Below are 19,420 nucleotides of genomic sequence, written 5' to 3'. Positions count from 1 at the left end.
CGATGGAGAGCTTTTCTGTGGTGGTGTACCGGGCAAGGATTTCTCCTCGTTTGTTGGCCCAGGGCTCGAAGTCGGATCCTACGATGGAGTTCTCGTCTCTGTCTCGTCTCTTTCTAGAGCTGTCCTAAGGAAAGGCAAGATGAGCTCTCAGCCACAGTACCATTTTAGTCTTTAAAAACAAAGTATAAGAAAACAAGGTGACTACAGTTGATAGCAAGGTGTCGTAAAACTGAAATTTGCTAGGAGAGTAAAACTTAAATGTTCTCACCAAATTAAAAAAAAAAAAGTAAATATGTGAGGTGATGGATTTATTAACTAACTTGATGGGGGAAGTGTTTTCACAATGTATACAAATAGCAAATATTCGGGGCACCCGGTGGCTCGGACCATTATGCAGCCAACCCTTGGCTCAAGTCATGAACTCATGGCGGTTGTGGGATCGAGCCCCGAGACAGGCTCCATGCTCAATGGGAAGCCTGCCTCTCCCTCTCCCTCTGCCTGCCGCTCTGCCTACTTGTGCTCTCTATCAAATAAATAAAACCTTTAAAAAAATAAAAACAAAAACAAAATGAAATTAAACAAATGTAAAAAAAGACAAACAGCAAAATCATGTTCATATTTTAAATGTCTAACAATTTCACCAATTATATCTCAAAGCTAAAGGGAAAACAATATATAAGCAGAAGGCAGACAGATAGTCCCTCATTGCAGAATAAAAGAGATCTAAAAGGTTTACTAGATAAAATACTTTTCCGGCCAGTTCACCACAAATAGCCAACAGACAGATCAAAAGACACTCAAACACGTTAAGAATCAAGGCAAGGCCAATGGCAAGCGGTCATTTTTCAACCACCAAAATGGCAGAGTTCAAGTGCCGAGAACATCCCAGGTGGCAAGGCTGCAGGAAGACGGGCGCTGCCGGCGGTGCTCGAACATGGCGAGGCCCTCTTGGAGAGGGACGTGGCAGTGGCCCTCAAAACCTTAAACACACGCTGCCGTAGCCCGGGACCGAACTTCTAAGAAGTTATCCTGCAGGGACGCCTGACGCTCAGTCGGTAGAGCGTGCGACGTCTGATCTCAGGGTTGTGAGTTTGCGTCCTATGTTGGGTGTAGAGATTGCTTAAACAGAAAGTCTTTAAAAAAAAAAGGATGGACACCTGGGTGGCTCAGTCGATTAAGCGTCTGCCTTCCGCTCAGGTCATGGTCCTAGGGTGCTGGGATCGAGCCCCGCATTGTGCTCCCTGCTCAGCGGGCAGTCTGTTTCTCCCTCTCCCTCTGCCGCTCCCCCTGCTTGTGTGTGCTCATGAGCTCCCTCTCTCTCAAATAAATAAAATCTTTAAAAAGAAAAGGAAATACAAAGTGACAGAAGAGACACTGAAAACACTGATCACTGAGGACCTCAAAGGTGGCCAATAGGACACAGGCTTCGTTGGCAGTTTGACTCTCTTACATGAAAAATCAGCGATTTACTTACGTAATTACCTAAGAATAAATAAATAAATAAAGGAATTATAAAGGGTGAAATTAAAACCAAAAATGAATTTTGAAATGCCTTCATAAAGAAAGGAGGGGCGGCCTCCATAAGCCGGACCCTGTGGGCGCCTGGATCAGCTGAACGGTACAAACATGACGCCCCCCGCTGCGTGACCTGTGCAGAATGAAAGCAAACCACCATGAAATGAAAGCGCCACCGCCGCCCCCGCAGGACCGACCACCAGCGGCCGCGTTACCGTGGCTGCAGGGTCTGCCGTGGCCGCGAACATGGAGAGGGGGTCGGTCCCATCCAGCACGCTGCTCAGCGGGTCCAGCACGGAGCTGGAAGACGAGGAGGACGTGGAAGAAGTGCTACCTTTCCGGCTCACTTTCTTGGTCTTCGACTCCGTGACCTGTGGGGAAAACCCGAGAGGTCAAGTGGAAGTTTCCCAAGACTTTTCCCAGAGATACACTCACATGGCTTTTTGCTCATTCCCTTCACTGAAGTGACCACCGCTTGGGGCAGGGACGCTTACTGGGATTCTGTAGAATCCCGGCTACAGAGGAAGGGAAGGCGCGGAGTAGGAGTGAGTCAGAGACTGGGCCATTAGGGCCCAGGAGGTGAGCTCTAACCACACCCGTCGGGCCCTCTTACTCAAAGCATGTCCCTGGACAAGCAGCATCCATGTCACCAGGAAGCTGCTCAAGAACGTGGGCACTCAAGCTCCCCCTGGGATCTACGGCACCAGAGCCCGCATCTTCACAAGCCTGTCAGGTCATTCACGAGGTGCCACGGGTCTAGGGAGGGTCGTGAACCAGGGCACGCAAGATCCCAGGCTTGTCCCGCTCTGAAGACAGTCTCAGGGGTACTGCTGGGCTGGGTCATCACCGCCAAGCAGTGGATGCCCCGTCTTCCTTTTCAGAGAACTTCCCGATGCCACATGCTGGTGAGTCCTACGGGGCGGGGCAGGGTGTTGGGGTATAAAGCCATGTCTTTGGTCCACTGGCCTCCAACTCCCCCCAGCTTCAGATGACCAGACTGGGGGTGAACTCTTGAGCCAAGAGGATGCAACCAGAGTCTCTCTGCCTAAAATTTAGGACCAAATCCAGAAGGGCTAGTTGCCCTCCACTCTCCTCTTGAAATGAGGAAGCTACGAAAACCCAGGGGCCAGAGGCAGAGGGACAGTAACGGACACTTTGGGAAGGTATCCACAGGGAGACAGAGGAAACCCGTCTTGAGAGAGAGAGAGAGAGAGAGAGAGAATGACGGAGAGGGTTGGATAAAAGAGAGCCTGACGGGCCTTTGACCCTGGTTCTGGAAAAGGGGGCTCTAGTCCTTGGAGTGTCTCTCATTCACAAGCCTGTCAGTCATACCTGAGTTTATGCTAATGAGATGCCACAGCGTGGCGGCTGGTCACGAGAAGGACCAAGTCTGTGAGCACAGCCAGGTGATATCAGCCTGACCTCAGGGTCCAATCATGTGGCCAAGGAATCACTCCGCCACACCCATGTAATAAAATCCCCAATACAAAGTGTGGACACACCAAAGCTCAGTGAGCTTCCTGGTTGGTGGACACACGATGTGTCCACAGGCTGAGGGCACAGAGCTCTCTGTGGTCCCGAACCTTCCCAGACCTCACCCTAAGTGTCTCTCAGCTGGTTGCTCCTCATCCATATCCTTTATATAAAACTGTAAGGACAATACTTTTCTGAGTTCTGTGAGCTGTTCTAGCCCATTATCCAGCCTGAGGGAGATCTTGGATATGCAGCCAGTTGGTCAGAAGTACAGGTGGCCTGGGGTCCCCCAAATGTGCAGTGGGTGTCTCAAGCAAGGGCAGGCTTATTGAAGACCTTGCCCTAAACCCGTAGGGTCTGACGCCAACCTCGGATGATTTGGCCCAGTGCCTCCTACTGGTGTACATTTGTCATTCTGTCTGCCTGGCATCCGGCCTTCCGTCTCCCAGGCTCACAGTCCGTGTTTTCTTTGGGAAAGGAGCCCTCCCCGACTCTCAGCTTCTACAGGCCTGCTGGGGTGGGCCCTGCTACCAGTTCCCAGGGTGGGCACTACCCCAACCCAATCAGTCAGCACGTTCTACCCCTGGACACCAGAGTGGGTCAGGGAGGGACATGTAGCCCAGCTGGGCAACGAACACTGCTAGAGAAGAGTCTCTCTGCTGTCATGTCGCTAAGCCACAGGATGCAAGCCTGGAACTGACCCAACCGGGGGGTCAGCCATGGCCGCACAAGCCCACAGGGCCTGGAGGGGCCCTGGGAGGCAGAAGCTCCATCTAGGATCTCCTGCTTTAAGTAATGGCCTCTGTGCATTCTCAGGCTCTCCGCCATTAGGAAACTTCATGTCCTTGGTACCCACTGGTCTGTGTCTGTCACCCTCATCCCCACCCACGGTGACCCGCACACAGCTTCTACTACTTACTGATCAAACAGCGCTAACCCAGAAGAGAGGGACCATCTACATCACTTGCCTGCTTTTCGTTTTTTAAATAACTCACAAGTAGACCAAGACGCTAGTCAGGACAGCATCCTCTACGGTAATCAGAGAGATTCTTAATGTTCCACACAGGCAAATTAAGAAGGTATCTGGTTTACACCTCCACATCAGGAACAAAGGCGTCGTGCGCTCATGACAACCTCGCGAATATAAGAATATGAGAAAGAGCAGAATGAACATGATGGGGGGTGAGGTCAACATCACAAAGAAGAGGAAATAAAAAACTAAAAAATTAGTGGAATATGAAAGCAGCTACTGCTGGCAAGTGGGAAAGACCCAGGAACCTGGTCTGTAATTTCATGGAGTAAGAACATCAGTTGGAGAGCCCTTGACAAACTTACCGTTATGGGCTTCAGCGGGTGATAGTCCCCAAACTCCAATGGCACAGCCTCGAGCCGGCATGATGCAAACTCAGCCTTGTAGTTCCTGCTCCTGGAATGCCTGGCAGATAGCAAAACCCAGACAATGATCAGCGGAGGGAGACAGAGAAAACACTAGAACTGTTTGCTCAGACTTCCTCAAGGATACAGCAGTTTATAGTGGAACGATACTTCTACAAACACCGAGAAACGCTAAATAGAATTTTAACACTCAGTTCAAGGTGTAAGTAGCTGCCAAGGCATCCGGGACCCGTGAGGCCAGATGCCAGAACCAAGGGCGCTCAGTGAAGTGAAGCCAACTTCCCTCCCCAGCCTCTCCCGAAACAACCAGGACTTGAAAGAAGAGCTTCTCAAGAGCAGGGGGTGCAGAGAAGCGAGAGATCGGGCCCTGGTTTCCCCCGCAAAGTGTTCACAGAAGCTGAATAAAGCCAGAGAAAGAAGCTGAGCAGGAAGTAGACAAAGAGCACATGGGTTTTCATCCGTCTTGTGAAGGGATCGTTGACACACCTGGGGAAGACAGACAGGAAGCACAGTGAAGAGCTGGAAAGGTGCCAAGGGGCAGGAAGGGAAGGTCTAACACACACACAACTGGAACCCTAAAGGGGAAGAGAAAGAATGGGCAGAAGCAGTGTGTGAAGGGATGACAGCTGAAACTAAAGACATCAAGCTACAGATTCAAGAAACACCTGTGCCCCAAGCAGGACCTGTACAAAAGCAAAACTAAAACCAGACTTAGGGCTTTCAAAGTAAAATGGCTAAAAACTAAAGAGAGGATTTCTTAGAAGGAAAAAAGACACCTTATTTTCAAAGAATGATTACTGTCTCAGCAGAGATGAGAGCCAACAGGCAAAGGGATGGTACCACTCAAGTCCCGAGGAAATTAACTGCCAACCAAAAATTCTGCACCTACGGAAACTGCCCTTCGGTCATAAGGGCTGAAGAGCTTCCAGTCAAAGAAAAAGGGGGAAAAAAAGGTACATGTGGAAACAAAGTGATCTCAATCAAAAACAAAACCTATATATATAACATGTACACGTATGTGCATGTACACACTCATATCACCCATACCTACTTTAGAGTAATTGAAAGTAAAGGTGTGGGTAAAACTAGATTAGTGACTGCAAAAAATGGTAACTTACGGTATTTAAAATACACGTAGCATTAAAACGCACAACTAGCACAGAAGAGGTGCTAAGTTCTGAAATCCTCACCCCCAAAGATGATGGTGTTAGAGGAGATGGGCCTTCAAGACGTGATGAGGCCGTAAGGGAGGAGCCTCATGAGGGGGATCAGAGCCCTGAGACCAGGGACCCCAGGAGCCCCCCACCCCATGAAGACACACCATGCAGGTGTTGGGATCCCAGACTTCCAGCCTCCAGGAGAAACAAATACTTTTGTTTATAATTGTCCCCATCTGTAGTCTTTTTTTTTTTTTTTATAGTAGCCCAAATGAACTAAGATAACAGGGACTGAGAAGTGGGAGTGTTGCTGTACCAAATACCTAAAAAATGAGGAAGCAGCTCAGGAACCGGAACAGGTACAGGCTGGAAGGGTTTTGTAAGACAGACTAGAAATGTCATCGCCCCGGGTGGACGGTCACGGGTGATTGTCGTGAGGGCTCGGAGAGAGGGCAGGAGAGCTGCAGAGAAAGCCTCGACCCTCCTCCAGAACACGCCAGTGGCTGCAAACAGAAGCTGCTAGAAGTTCGGACGGTGAAGGTCAGTCTAGCGAGGACTCACTCAGATGGAAATGAGGACCAGGTAACTGGACATGGAAAGGTGCTCCCTGTCATAATGTGGCAGGCAGCTTGGCTGGACTGCGCTCACATCCTGGTGCTCTGCGGAAGGCAGAACCTGGGAGCCATGAAATGGGGTACATGGGTGAGGACATTTCTAAGCAAAGTGTTGCAGGAGCAACTTGGCTGCTCTTGAATACTTACCGTAAAAACCAAGAGAGAAATGACTGAAAGCCGGAATGGCTCATCAAAAGGGAAACAGGTTTTAAAAACTTGGAGAACACTAGAGCCTCAAAGAGCACAGAGAGCCGGTCACCTCGTTCCTCAGCCTCCACCCCCTCCCACCATGACCCCGTGCCACTCCCTGCCCCCTGGCTTCATTAGTCCTTGCAGGGACCCCAAATCCAGCTGCGCTGTGCCACCTGTCAGCCTTACTCGAGCTCCACTAACCCAGAAACCTAACTCCGTACAAGAGAACGGAGATCCTAGGTCATTTCATGCCTATCCCTTTCTAAATTAACAGTGGCTTTGAGGGCAGGAACGGAGGAAGGCCGGTCAACAATACTGGTAGAGCTCGACTTTTTATTTTTTTGAAAGGAAAACCCCTATCACGATATATTTATTGCCTAATGTCTCTGGGTCACACTCACCAACCACACCGGTCCTCGTCTCCCAAAAATATAAAATGCTCTTCCAAACTCCCTTTGATATGCAGCCAGCCAATCCTTGACTTATATAATAAACAAAGACCTCAAGAATAAATAAATTGGAGTAATAGCCATCGGCAGCCGTAACAGAGTTTAAAAATCAAATGACACAGGGCACCTGGGTGCCTCAGTCGGTTAAGCATCTGCCTTCGGCTCAGGTCATGATCCCAGGGTCCTGGGATCAAGCCCACATCAGGCTCCTGGCTCAGCGGGGAGCCTGCTTCTCCCTCTCCCTCTCCCTCTCCCCCTGCTCATGCTCTCTCTCTCTCTGTGTGTCTCAAATGAATGAATAAAATCTAAAAAAAAAAAAAAAAATCAAATGACACTTTCCCTCCTTTCAGATCATTCTTAACTTTATCAATAGAATTTTGAAAGGTTTAGTAGGATGAGTGGAAATGTAATCGGACCGGAAATTCAGTTGCTAATGTTTTTCATCCCTGTCATAATCGTCAACAAATCAATCAACAGCTGAGAAAAGTACAGTATCAAAAAGAGTAGGGTGATATGCAGAATAGAAATAATAGTTCTCGCTTGTTATGTGCTGACTGTACACGGGGATCCATGCCAAGCCCTTTCCCTGCACTCATTTAACCAACCCCCTGATGCAGGTGCTATTATTACGCCCATTTTCCAGACGGAGAAGCTGAGGCTTAGAGTTGAGGTGACAGCAGCAAGTGCTGAGGGACACAAGCAACCTGAGGCAGCCCGATTCTCAGATGCAGGGGCTCTGGAGACCAGCTGGGGGTCATCTTGAGAACCTTAAACAATTGTCTACTTTTGTCTATTTTTTTTTTAAAGGGCCAAGCTTTGAAATACATTTTTTAAGTTTGAGGGGAGGGGGAAAAATTGCTTCTGGGAAAAACAAAAAAAGCGGGGGGGGGGAACACTTATCCTTTTAGAAATTCCATGTCAAACAGCTGATCTTTCTATCACTTCTTCCACTCAAATTTGCTCTAGGCTCCTAACTAGTTTCCCCACAATTTGAGATGCTAAAGCCTGGTCCTCACGGCCTGGGTCTTTGGTAAGGCCAACGGCGCCCCCCAACGGGCATTTTCTCACAATCCCTACTTTGCTTTTTCCATTCAGAACAGAGCAGACTCGGCTGATAAAAATCGCCCATCATCCCAGCCCCTGGCAACGCTAAAGGCTCGCGTGGGTCCTTGACGGCTGCCAGGGAAAAAAAAAAAAGCCATCATTTCCCACCGCAGCTGGCTAACACTTCAGCGACTTCCTTCCCAGGTCTTGATATGCTAAATCGGGATTGGATGCCCCCGAGTTTCCTTAGATCTAGTCACGCGAAGCACCTTGTAGGGTATCATTAAGGCTTAATTAAACACCAAAACCAATGAGAAACATCTGGCTTCAATTAACTTGTCTGGAAGTTTCGAATGAGAAAATCCAGGAAGATGCTATTTTAATCTGTGCATCCCAGTACATTTTTACCTGCGATCTTTTTACTTTAAATCAAACAGAGGTGCCATAAACCTTTTAACACCTGGGGTCTGCAAAGCCCCTGACCTGGCCGTCCTCTCCAGGTTCCTTCGGCAGCACATATTCATCCTAACGATTCCCAACACTTGCTGCTCTTTAAAGGGACCAAGCGGCACCTGGGTGGCTCAGCCCGTTAAGCGCCCAACTCTTGATTTCGGCTCACTTCATGATCTCAGGGTCGTGACCTCGAGTCCCACATCAGGCTCTGCACTCAGCACAGAGCCTGCTTGGGATTCTTTCCATCTGGCCCTCCCCTTGCTGGTGTGCGTCCTCTCTCTCGCTCTCTCTAAATAAAATTTTTTAATAAATAAAGGGACCGAGTTTTAACCTTGCTGTGCCTTGCATGGAGCATGGCAGATAGTAGGTGCTCAGCAATATTCTGTGGGATGAATGAGGAAACAGAGAAGGTCTACAGAGAAGAAATGGGTTTCTTTCGTTAAATTTGACATTTATGGAGCCGTTTGTGTGTGCACCAGGCACTGTGTTAAGTGCTTAATGTGTAGCATATCATTTAATCCTCAAAACAACCCCACTTTTCAGGTGAGGAAGTGGAGGTAGAGAGGTGAAGCAGTTAGTTTACCTAAAGTCGTACAGCCTGCAAGGAGCTTGAGGTTTGGAGCCCAGAGGCTGTGCTCCTAACCATTACCAGCAGCTGGACTTCCAATCCAGGCCCTGGGCTGCAGGTTTGGGGTGCAGGGCTCCCCAAGCCCAGCTGCGTTGTCGTGGATCTCCCCAGAATGCCTCTTTCGACCCACACTTTATTATCTGTCTCTTCGAGTGTGGAAGGCAGCTGTTTATCAAGCATAAAATCAGAAGGTTGTATGTATTTCTAGAGTCTAAGGCTGTGTATTCATTTACTCACTCATTCAAGGTAAACCACTTTACATCATTTGGAAAGAAAGATCAGAAAACGATCTCCCTTTGAGATGCAGGGTAGAGCGCATATCCCCAAATAATCCCACTGTGACCGTCACAGCTTGCGGCCTTCTGGTGCACACACAGCACCAATCCCTCCCAGCCACTCCAGTCACAAGAGCGCGGACAGGCGGGTCAGCCAGGGCACATGCCGTTCCTGCCTGTTATGAGCTCCTATGCATCCTCCAAAACCCAATTTAAGACTCTGCTCCTCTTAAGTCTTCCCGGAGCCCCCCAGGGGAGGTTATGCCTCATCCCAATGCCCGCTTTGGAGACCCTTCTGTTGTGTGTGTCTGCTCCATTCAACTGTCAACTCCTTGAGGCCAAGCAGTATGTCTGAAGGCTCTGCATCCGCGGTGCCCAGCACGCAGTGGGACGAATGGAAGCCATTTTACAAATAAAATCAAGAGTCCTCCAGGTGAGCTGAACAGCGGAGGAAACAGCCAGGTGTCCCGTATCATCCAGACTCAGAGCTGAGCCCACCCCCTGCATGCAGCGCCCCCAGAACCTGGGAAACAGGAAGCCGGGAAACTGGAGTTTTCTTTATGAAATGAATGGGGGGGGGCGTGAAAGGTTCAAGAAAGGGGTAGCCGGGGGGGAACCAAGATTCCCCCCGTCCTGTCTCAGGGACCTCTTCTGGAGGGGTAGAGGCCGGGGAGTCTGTGGTCAAAACCACCCGGGATGCGATGGGAGACTCCGCCAGCACGCCCGAAAAGAGCAATTCCCATTCACTCGCGCGCACACGCTCACACTCGAAGAGACAGACCCAGACACAGCAAAAAGAGCCCCTCTCCGAAGACCACCCGCCGCTTCTTCCTTACCAGGGAAAGACGGCCATCTTCTCAGTCACATGAGCGCTTGTGCTGGGGCAGCCAGCCCTCTTCTCCCTCCCAGACACCGCCTCGCCCCGCCCCGCCCCGCTCTGGCCGCCATGATTGTAAGGGGCAGACGCTCCCCCGCTGAGCCTCGCGAGCGCCATGATTGTGAGGGGCAGGACCCCCCTCGCGGAGCTTTGGCAGCGCCATGATTGTCAGGGGCGGGCGGACTTCCCCTGAGCCTGTCCTCGGCGCCATAATTATGAGGGGCAAACGCACTTCCTGTGAGCCGGTCATCGGCACCATAATTTGGGGCGGGGGCACGCGCATCAACTAAGCCGTTCGTCGGCGCCATGGTTGTGAGGGGCATACGCACTTCCGTTGTGCTGTCCACTGACGCCATGACTGTGAGGGGTAGATACCTTTCCTCAAAGCCGAGGCTGTACTGGTCCGTTAGCGTTATAGTTAAGGAGACGGGCGCCAGTGTCGCAAAATCCAGGCTCTGCTCTTTGCCAATGACGTGATTGTGAAGGGCAGGTGCTCTCCCAATGGATGCCTTCCCTTACATCCCAGGTTGCGACGTCCACCGGCATTATAGTTATTGGGATGGGCACCAGCATTGAAGGCCCGAGACTGTGCCGGTTGTGGTGATTGTAAGGGGCAGGCGCACTTGCGCAGAATGGTCCGCGGTGCCATGATTGTGAGAGTCAAATACACTTCCGAAGCGCGTCTCAGACGCCATGATCGTGAGGGGCAGGCCGACTTCCCCGAAAGGTCCGCCGTTCCACGACCGTGAGGGGCCAGGCACACTTCCGGAGCGCCGGCCTAGATGCCATGATTGTGAGGGGCGGGCGTACGTCCACGGACTTGTGCCCCCATGACTGTAAAGGCAGATACCCGCCTTCAAAACCCAGGTTACACCGTTCGCCAGCACTACAGTTATGAGGGCGGGCACTAGTGCGGAAAAGCCGAGGCTGTGCAGTTACTGGCACGACTGCGAGGGACAGACGCATTTTCGCTCCACTGCAACGCCGTGATTATGAGGGGCGAATACACTTTCGGAGCGCCGCCTGCTTCGCCGTGATTGCGAGAGGTGGGCGTACTTTCCCTCCTGTGGCGCCATGATTGTGAGGGGCATGCGCCCTTCCGGTGGGCTACTGAGGCGCCATGATAGTAAGGGGCGGGCACATCTCCACTGCGGTATCTGCGACGCCATGATTGTGAAGGGCAATCGTATGTGCGCCCCCCCCCCCCCCCCCCCGCCCCGGGAGGCGCGCCGCAGCGTGGACATGCGCCGTGTATAGGAAAGGGTAGCCGGCTACCTAGCCCACCAGCGCCCTCTGGGGGCGCAAAAGAATCCGCACACGGACGCAGCGAAGCGGCTAGCCGCGGCTGGGGATGGGGAGACGGTGTCTGGGGTTCGCGCGGTTTTACAGCGAATTCGCTGTTTGGCTGGGGTAGGCGCCGTTCTTACCAGGCCGCTGCTTTCCCCTCCCGACGCCCCTCCCAGGACTAACAACCCGGGTCTCTAAGGGCTGCCGTGGCCCGGAGATGACCGCCTTCAGCTGGAGCTAAGCCACATAGGGAAGTTGGGGTTAAGCTTGTCACCCAACTTGGCAAAGCTGAATGTTTCCGTAAGGGTGGATACCCGATTCGACCACAGAACTTATGTGTTGTAGTGTTTTCCCGGGGTAAAAAAAAATCGGGGTATCTTCCTAAGAGCTACTGTTTGCTGCATGCTTTACTGTGTCAGGCGCTGTGCAACCGCTTCACGGGCCCCTCCCAGCAAACCTCTGAGATCTGCACCATGGCCCCCTGTTCGGGAGCCACCGCAGGTGGAGTGCCTGAGGCGCCTGAGTGCCCCGAGCGGCAGCGGCTGCGGTTAACCGATCTGGTGGGGAGACGTGCTTAATCACCAGGCGGCGTCTCCTCCCCGCTGGGCCCCGTTCCTCGCAAGTGGCCTCTGACAGCGCATGAACCACGTTCCCGGGAAAACGGCGCGATAATACACTCGGCGGCACACGGGAGTTCCGCACGCCGGGTCCCGCTGACTCTCACGTGTGGGGAGACGGCTCTAAAACGCCCCGCGCCGGGCGCCTGGGTGGCTCAGCCGGTTAAGCGTCTGCCTTCGGCTCAGGTCATGATCCCAGGGTCCTGGGATCGAGCCCCACGTCGGGCTCCCTGCTCGGCGGGAGGCCTGCTTCTCCCTCTCCCACTCCCCCTGCTTGTGTTCCTTCTCTTGCTCTCTGTCAAATAAATAAATCTTTAAAAAATAATAAAATAAAACGCCCCGCGCGCGGTCAGCGCTCGCCTGAAGCTGAGCATCCGCAGGCCCGCAGAGGATCGCGTTGCACCTTCAGAGCTCTTGTCTGCACGGCAACCTGCTGTCGCCGGCGTGTGCACCCCGGCGCGGGCTCCGATTTGGGTCCGGCGCGGCCGGGCTTCTGCAGCTCGGACGAGCTCCGGGGCTGGGTGAGCGGGGCGCGTACCCCCAAGCCGGCTGTTTTAACCCACGGGAATGTGCGGGGGGGGGGGTTACCCCACCACCGGCTGAGAAGTAAACCACCTGAAGAAACCGAAGAATTGAGAGCCACAGAGAAACTGGCCACGAAAGGAAGTGAAAAGGCAGTATTTTGTTGTCAACGGTAATTTTGGCTAGACACGATTTTTGGCCCTCAGAGCTGTCCTTAGAACTTAATTGAGGATGTGACTCAGTCACTACACCATATTCCAGTTTGATTTGCTGTATTCAGCAAGTCTCCCTTCTGTGTGTGTGTGTTTTAGATTGGGTTCTGGGTTTTGTTCTGTTGCGGGGGGGGGGGGGGGTTGGAGTATTTTAAATTCCAGTTAACATACAGTGTAATATTAGTTTCAGAAGTACAGCATAGTGATTCTTCCTTGTTTCTTTTAAATTATTTTTGTAAAGATTTTATTTGACAGAGAGCACAAGTAGGCAGAGGGAGAAGGCTCCCGTGGGAGCAGGGAGCCCGATGCGGGGCTCGATCCCAGGACCCCGGATCATGACCCGAGCCGAAGGCAGACGGTCAACGACTGAGCCACCCAGGCGCCCCTTAAGTTATTTTTATAACCCATACGTGTGCTGGCTATAGTCCCTCAGTGATAAAGCATTCCACCTCCGTTTGCTTATTTTTGTATAACCGTTAACTTTTCATTTACTTTTAACTTTTCGCTGGGGGCTGGGGGCTGGGGGCGGGCTTGTTTTCAGCTCCAGTCATATCATGTCCACCATTCCCAGCAGATGAAATGAACCACAGCTGAAGGGCGGCCCCAGAAAAAGGTGAGCGGTTTTCAGATTATACAGTGCAGGCTCTCCTCTAAAAGAGGTGAACGTGAGGCAGTAACAAGACCTGGATCTTGAAGTGGTGCTAATTATCATCAGCAGCTTTGAGGTGAGCTTCAACCTCAGCATTCCCTCCCCTTGGCCCGGAGCAGGCGGCTAGCTCCGACTGAGCTAAGGGAGTCCAGCTCCAGTGAACTTTCCCTTCCTGGAAAGTCCGATTCGTTCAAACTCAAATGCTGGACGAAGCCCTGGTATAGGTTACACATTAAATAGTGGGACATACCTTTCATGGGACTTTTAATTATAAAAAAGATCAATATAGTATTAATGTTTTGGCCAGAGATTTTTCAGTATTTATCCCTTAATGGTCCTTTCCTTGATAAATAACGATCAAACTACATTTCTTTTAAGATGGAAAGTTTATTTTGCCTTTTGCCTAGAAGCAAAACTAGTGAAAATTAAAGTATAAAAATAAATACAATTTACGTTAATGGACATTCCACTCAAAAATAACAAAAATAATGTATATAAATAAATCCATTAAAAGCACAAAACAATGGCACTTTTATGAGAAAAGGCTGTGAACATTAAAAATATGTATAAAACAGGCTTTTATCTTTAAAAAAAAAAACACTCCCGTTACTCAACCTTAATCTAAACCTACTTTTAACTTCCTCCAAAACATACTATTTGTTTTAGCTAATTTGCATTAGTGCGCACAAAACTTGTAGCATCTGTCTGTCTTTCTGGAAAGACCCACAATATGAGTAAGCTGTATCCTGAGTTTTCAGAATTATAAAGCACAATTTATCGTATTAAGATATTTTGATATACTTTGCCTACAAATAAAAAATTGGTAACTCAGACATTTTTTACCGTCTTCTGATTTCCTGGCTCACTCAATGAATGATAAATGATACATATCTCAAGAAAATCAAGTTTACACCCAGAGTAGATTATTGTCTGTCTACGGCTGGATGTAGCAGCTAAATTTTTAAATAGGACAGAAAGTTGGAGAAAACAATCTTTATCTCCACCTTCTTAAAAGGATATTAAGAATATATAGTCTGCATTTTCAAAATACCAGTATCATTTAAAATTCAAGTTAGAAAGAGTAAATGTACACAGTCCCAATTGTATGTGAGAAGCACAAAGCCCTTTTTGGAAATGGCATGATAAATTAACAGTGACATTCTCTTTCATAAAATGTTCCCTTGGTAACATTTTTTGGTTTATATTTTAAATGAATACATTAGTGATGAAAACCTTAAACATCAGTGCCTCTTAAGTAATGCAGAATTTCAGCTCGACAATATTACCACCCCACTGGAAGGTCTGAACTTATTGTTACCGTATAGCCCTTTAGTGTCTCCTAAATCAGGCAAGCTAGAAAAAACAGACTATGAAGGAACAAAACACGCAGACCACCAAGAAAACAGAAGTGCATGCAGTGTGACTCTATTTTACAGAAATGGATGCACTGATTCACTCCTAGGTGCCACTACATTCAAGAAGATTGTGCTATCTCCCTAATTTGTTACCCTCCACAGAAAGATTTTATGATTTAGGAGAAGTGTGTCCAAGAGTACTGGGGTAACCTACATTAAACCTAATATTTCTGCACAAGAAAACTAGCGGTTAAGAGGAATGTATACTGTTGACCATAATGGTGGCTCCCAACTACTTCTGTGGTAAATTCTGGATGGACTACAATCAGCAGGCAAGTGTTTTCTCCTATGAGATTATCCCGTAAGTCCAAGAATATGAAGACTGAGAGATTAATCAGTGTTTAAATTTTACAAAACCAGAGAAAGACATTCTCCTGTAGTAATTTCCCCTCAAATAGAATAGAATCTAATTTATCAAATTTAGCAATCAGTATGCAGAGATGAATGAAATTTGTATTTCCAAACTTACTTGTAATTTATCACACCTTTTCAACATTTTACAGAAATAAACCCAAATGTCCTTGAAATTTATAAAAAACGTTCTCAGCAGACATCTGGGTACAGAAAACAAACTTAAGTTTGTACAGGTTAAGCAAAGAGATGGTCGATTACTAAATACTACTGTGTCTTCACCCAGACCTAATGTTAAGAGGATAATGAGGGTGTAGGGAAGGAATTAGCCAGACTGATCGAGTCTGCAGATATTGCTCAGCCCTTTGATGTCACTTTGCCTGTGTAAACAGTCCAGGGTTAACTAAAGAGTCCTGGGCAGGGAAAACAGTAAGCATGAAGCCCCCCATCCCGCCCCTTGTTTATCCTAACGAATGTTGTCTTCTTAAATTGTCGCAACATTTGGCCGCTTTCTTTGGATTTTTCCTGCATATACTCCTAAAAAAAGAGGAAAACTAATATTATTTCTCAATGTCAATTTTTCTATAATTCCAATTAATGAGTGTTCACTATATACCAGGCACCAAGCTAAGCGATATACATGATCATACTTAATCCTTACATAAAATAATCCCGACGTAGAAACTGTTACTACTATTTTAAGGATAATAAAACCGAGACATGGGAGAGTAAGTCACGTGCCTAAGCAGCAGCCAGAAGCTCTGAGAACCCAGTTACACCTGATTTGTTGTTTTACTTAACAACCATTTTGCATGACTGCTTCTACTTTGCTTTAATTAGTGGCTTTTGAATGTCACTATAAACTCCTGAGTCAAGCACAAGACAACAAATGAGCAAATGTTTTAAAACATGAGATCAGAGATTGCAACTTAGTTTGTAAGAACTATAAATAACTTTAAGTGCTTTGCAGCAAACTGTAACCCCTTAGCATCCTACTTTGGTCTAGGAGTATGAAAGTCTATCATCACAACAAAAATGAGCTTTCTATAAATTGCTTAACAAAGGGTTCATTCTCCATGCAGATCAGAATAAAGCATAAGTTTGTATGAAACATAATCCAGGCCATTAAAAATCTAAGCAGGAAAGAATAATCTTTTCAACTGCCACTATGGATCTCTATGTTGAGATTCATAGTAAGAATTTTAATCAGTCATATCCCAAATTTTTAATTTATGTAAAATGATAAAATCTTTAGTCTTTTTAATTGTCTAAGGCATTCATGTACAAGTAAATCTTTAGAAAAAATAGGAAATTTTGTACTTGTTTAGATATATAATAATTATACACATTAAGTTCGTTTGTATTTACGTTGCAATGCAATTAAACCACACTAGTTCTAGATACTGAACTTCAGTACATTACTAACTGCAATGACCTATTCATCCTTAATACTGTTGAGTATTACTTGCTCTTTTTCTTACAGATTCACGAGGGACAAACAGTGGAGATGAAATGCATGAGACAAGAACATGGGATAGTCGTCACCGTGGAAAGTGGAGAATATCACACAAAACAATACTAATTCCTCAATGAATCACCAACTGGCCAGGATTTATCATAATATATAACTCTAATATGGTAAAAAAATTGAAAAGGTCTTAAAATTCCATATAACCTCACAAGCAACAGATCTGGTGTTTGGTCTGAGTTCTTCCAGTAACCTTTCAAACCAGCTCATTCTGACCACCTCTGGAATAAGCAGCATCTTCAACTATATAATCTCCTTTAAAACAACTCCACTGACTGTCACTCACAGCAACTTTCAAAAGATGACCTTTTATATTATACTCTACATATGCAACACCATGAATTAAATTCACTATATACATGCAAAAAGTCAGCAATCATTTCAAAGTTATGATCAGTATATCTCATCCCCTCTTCAAACTTAGTGAACAAATAGCAATGACACAAAAAAATTTCTTATGTTGTTCAGTCCCTCCTAATTTGGAGGAAATCACTTAGTAATAAAAACGCTAATATATGCCTAATTGCATATTAATGGGAAGATTAGAATTGATTAGAGATTTAATCTTCATTGCCTAGCAATTAATTTAGGTTTCTTTTAAATGTTTAGAAAGCAGTGTAGTTAAAGCAAAGCATTTTGAAAGTATTTTTAATGGATCACATCATTTTTGGTGAGCTTATCAAAGTGTCTTAACAAAGGTACCTACAAAATATTAAAACATTAGCTTAAGAGCTTTGCATTCGCTTAATACTGAATTTGTCTTCTTGCCACCATAAACAATTTAAAATCCATAAAATAACAAAAACAAAACTTACCCCCTCCCACCTGGCATATTCACATGTGATCTTGTGGCCAGAGGGAAAAATTTTTCATCACTTTACGTGCAGATACAAATATTCCCGGTGATACACTTCCCCAAAGCCGAACAAACACGCACAGATTTAGGCATCAGATTATTATACTTTACTCATGTATAAAAAGGTTTTCTGAATTAAGCATGTATAATTCTACAAATTTTTCAGATTAAAAAAAGTATAGTGTTTCATTATAGAAATCAAGATCGGACCCATAGGTTTACTATGATCTCCTGACTGCCACAAAATACTAACACAAATGATCACCCGCAGGAATGGCTGTGAATATGCCCAAATTACGGTGGCAAGGAAAGACAAGATAGCGTGGCCTGCATCACGGGGCAGCCCGTGCACGTCCTTCTATTGAACGGTCTTCAGGAACTCATTTGCTACACACCTGAAACAGGCGCTGTGTTAGGCACTCTGCTCTGTGAAGACTTCTGTCTATTTTGCACAACCCCCTTCACTGATGTCTTAGGGGTTCTAATTGAATATAAAAAAATTAATAAGTCACTTGCATTAAGGTCTAAATGTTCAACATTCAAAGAAAGCAACCATAGTGCATCAATGGTTCCAAGTACAAATAAGCTTGAAAAGGACTTAAATCTCACGCATGCGCACAGAAAGGAAACTACACTCTGCTTCAGCAGGGGACTAGAACCAAGGCTTACACTTTGTTGGGGAAGCACTTTGGTGATGCTGAACTTACTGTATGGATGCTTACAATACTTAATGAGCAAAATGGTATGAAATGAAAAGTAAAAACATGCCATCATAAGATGATAATTAAGATATAATACACAACAGTACACCAAAGGGTTATCTTTGAACACAAAGCGTTAAAAGATCTTCGTAATGCTATGAATAAGTCACATTTGTAAAATAGTTATCCTTTATTAAAGAGCACTAAATTATGTTTCCCACTCAAAGCTAATCTTGATTTGGATGTTTTTAAATACCCAGCAGGGACATTCTTACCCTTGTCTACTAAGTAGCCTGTGAATGGGTGCATTCTGTCCTTGGTTTGGCTGAAGGACTCTGTCGACAAAGTAAGTAAAAAATTAATTCAAAAGAGAATGATATAAATTCAGTTCCCCCTCCCATTTTCTTTTAACAGATGAAAGATGATTAACAATGAGATGGAAGTCATCTATAAGGATAGGCCAATATAATAATACCACATAGCAAATCAAACTGATTGAAGCATATTAATATGGTACTTATATTTTGCTCACCGAGAGCCCAAATCTTAGGTTTTTATCAGGATGTCCAACATAACTGTTTAACTCTTGTATTTTTAGGTAATTTATTTATATACTTTACAAAAACCAACTTTTCCTTTCAAACATCAAGTAACATCGCTCTTGTAAAAGTAGAAAACAGGTCAGAAATATTAAGCTAGCTTTCTAAGGTTTGTATTTATTTTTTTTAAAGATTTTATTTATTTATTTATTTGAGAGAGAGAGAGTGTACAGCGGGGAGGGGGAGGACAGAAGCAAGCTTCCCACTGAGCAGGGAGCCCGATGTGGGGCTCAATCCCAAAACCCTGGGATCATGACCTGAGCCAAAGGCAGATGCTGAACTGACTAAGCCCCCCAGGTGCCCCTAAGGTTTTTAAGTAAGTATCCTAAGTAAGTCCTGGACTTCAATGAGCTGAACTTGGCACATAAGGGGCTGAAATTTCTACCTGAGATGGCATATCCTAAAGAAAGCTCCAGAAACACCTGGTCTGATCATGTAACCAGGTACATGACCCAGCGTTAATATGGATCTCAGCCCCTCTTCAATCCTCTAGTCAGCAGGGAGTATTCTACTGATCTCAAGTTAGAACTAAATCAACAGAAAGTAAGCTTGGGATTTATAAATTTTTTTAAAATAAATAGCTTCTCACAGAGATGAAGTGATTTTTCTCA

General features: G+C 46.7%; 2 protein-coding genes and 1 long non-coding RNA gene across 17 annotated transcripts in view; 1 reads left to right on the top strand and 2 right to left on the bottom strand.

The window, feature by feature from the left end:
- The window catches only part of VPS35L (VPS35 endosomal protein sorting factor like), a 113,161-nt gene extending 102,995 nt beyond the window's left edge, over positions 1–10,166 (bottom strand). For 2 of the 5 annotated variants that reach the window (XM_045875077.3, XM_045875079.3), the window contains exons 1-4: positions 10,032–10,162; positions 4,324–4,423; positions 1,731–1,886; positions 2–124 (exon numbers count right to left, since the gene is read on the bottom strand). In XM_045875077.3, coding sequence (XP_045731033.1) covers positions 2–124; positions 1,731–1,886; positions 4,324–4,423; positions 10,032–10,048 — 396 coding nt within the window. In that variant the 5' untranslated portion in view covers positions 10,049–10,162. Of the gene's footprint in view, position 1; positions 125–1,730; positions 1,887–4,323; positions 4,424–10,031 lie in introns of those variants that run through there. The other 3 variants (XR_010411867.1, XM_064592608.1, XM_045875080.3) reach the window with 3 other exon arrangements.
- A 33-nt stretch (positions 10,167–10,199) lies between these two features.
- On the top strand, positions 10,200–18,926 carry LOC123844510 (uncharacterized). Its single transcript, XR_006790795.3, has 3 exons — positions 10,200–11,118; positions 13,285–13,323; positions 16,609–18,926. It is a non-coding gene; the product is annotated as an uncharacterized LOC123844510 (long non-coding RNA).
- The window catches only part of CCP110 (centriolar coiled-coil protein 110), a 26,853-nt gene continuing 21,164 nt past the window's right edge, over positions 13,732–19,420 (bottom strand). For 7 of the 11 annotated variants that reach the window (XR_010411865.1, XM_045875073.3, XM_045875076.3 and 4 more), the window contains 3 exons: positions 18,486–18,545; positions 17,905–17,990; positions 13,732–15,662 (listed from right to left, as the gene is read on the bottom strand). Coding sequence is in view for 9 of the 11 variants with exons in the window: in XM_045875073.3 (XP_045731029.1) it covers positions 15,610–15,662; positions 17,905–17,990; positions 18,486–18,545 (199 nt within the window). In the remaining 2 variants the exon portion in view is untranslated. The remainder of the gene's footprint in view (positions 15,663–17,904; positions 17,991–18,485; positions 18,546–19,420) is intronic. The other 4 variants (XM_064592604.1, XM_064592607.1, XM_064592605.1 and 1 more) reach the window with 2 other exon arrangements.

The sequence above is a fragment of the Mirounga angustirostris genome, unplaced genomic scaffold, assembly GCF_029215605.1.
Source record: "Mirounga angustirostris isolate CCGP_5_RB_7025 unplaced genomic scaffold, mMirAng1.0.hap1 SCAF_5, whole genome shotgun sequence".
Taxonomy (NCBI): domain Eukaryota; kingdom Metazoa; phylum Chordata; class Mammalia; order Carnivora; family Phocidae; genus Mirounga; species Mirounga angustirostris.
The sequence above is the reverse complement of the archived record's forward strand: the minus strand, read 5'-3'. Positions and strand labels throughout refer to the sequence as shown.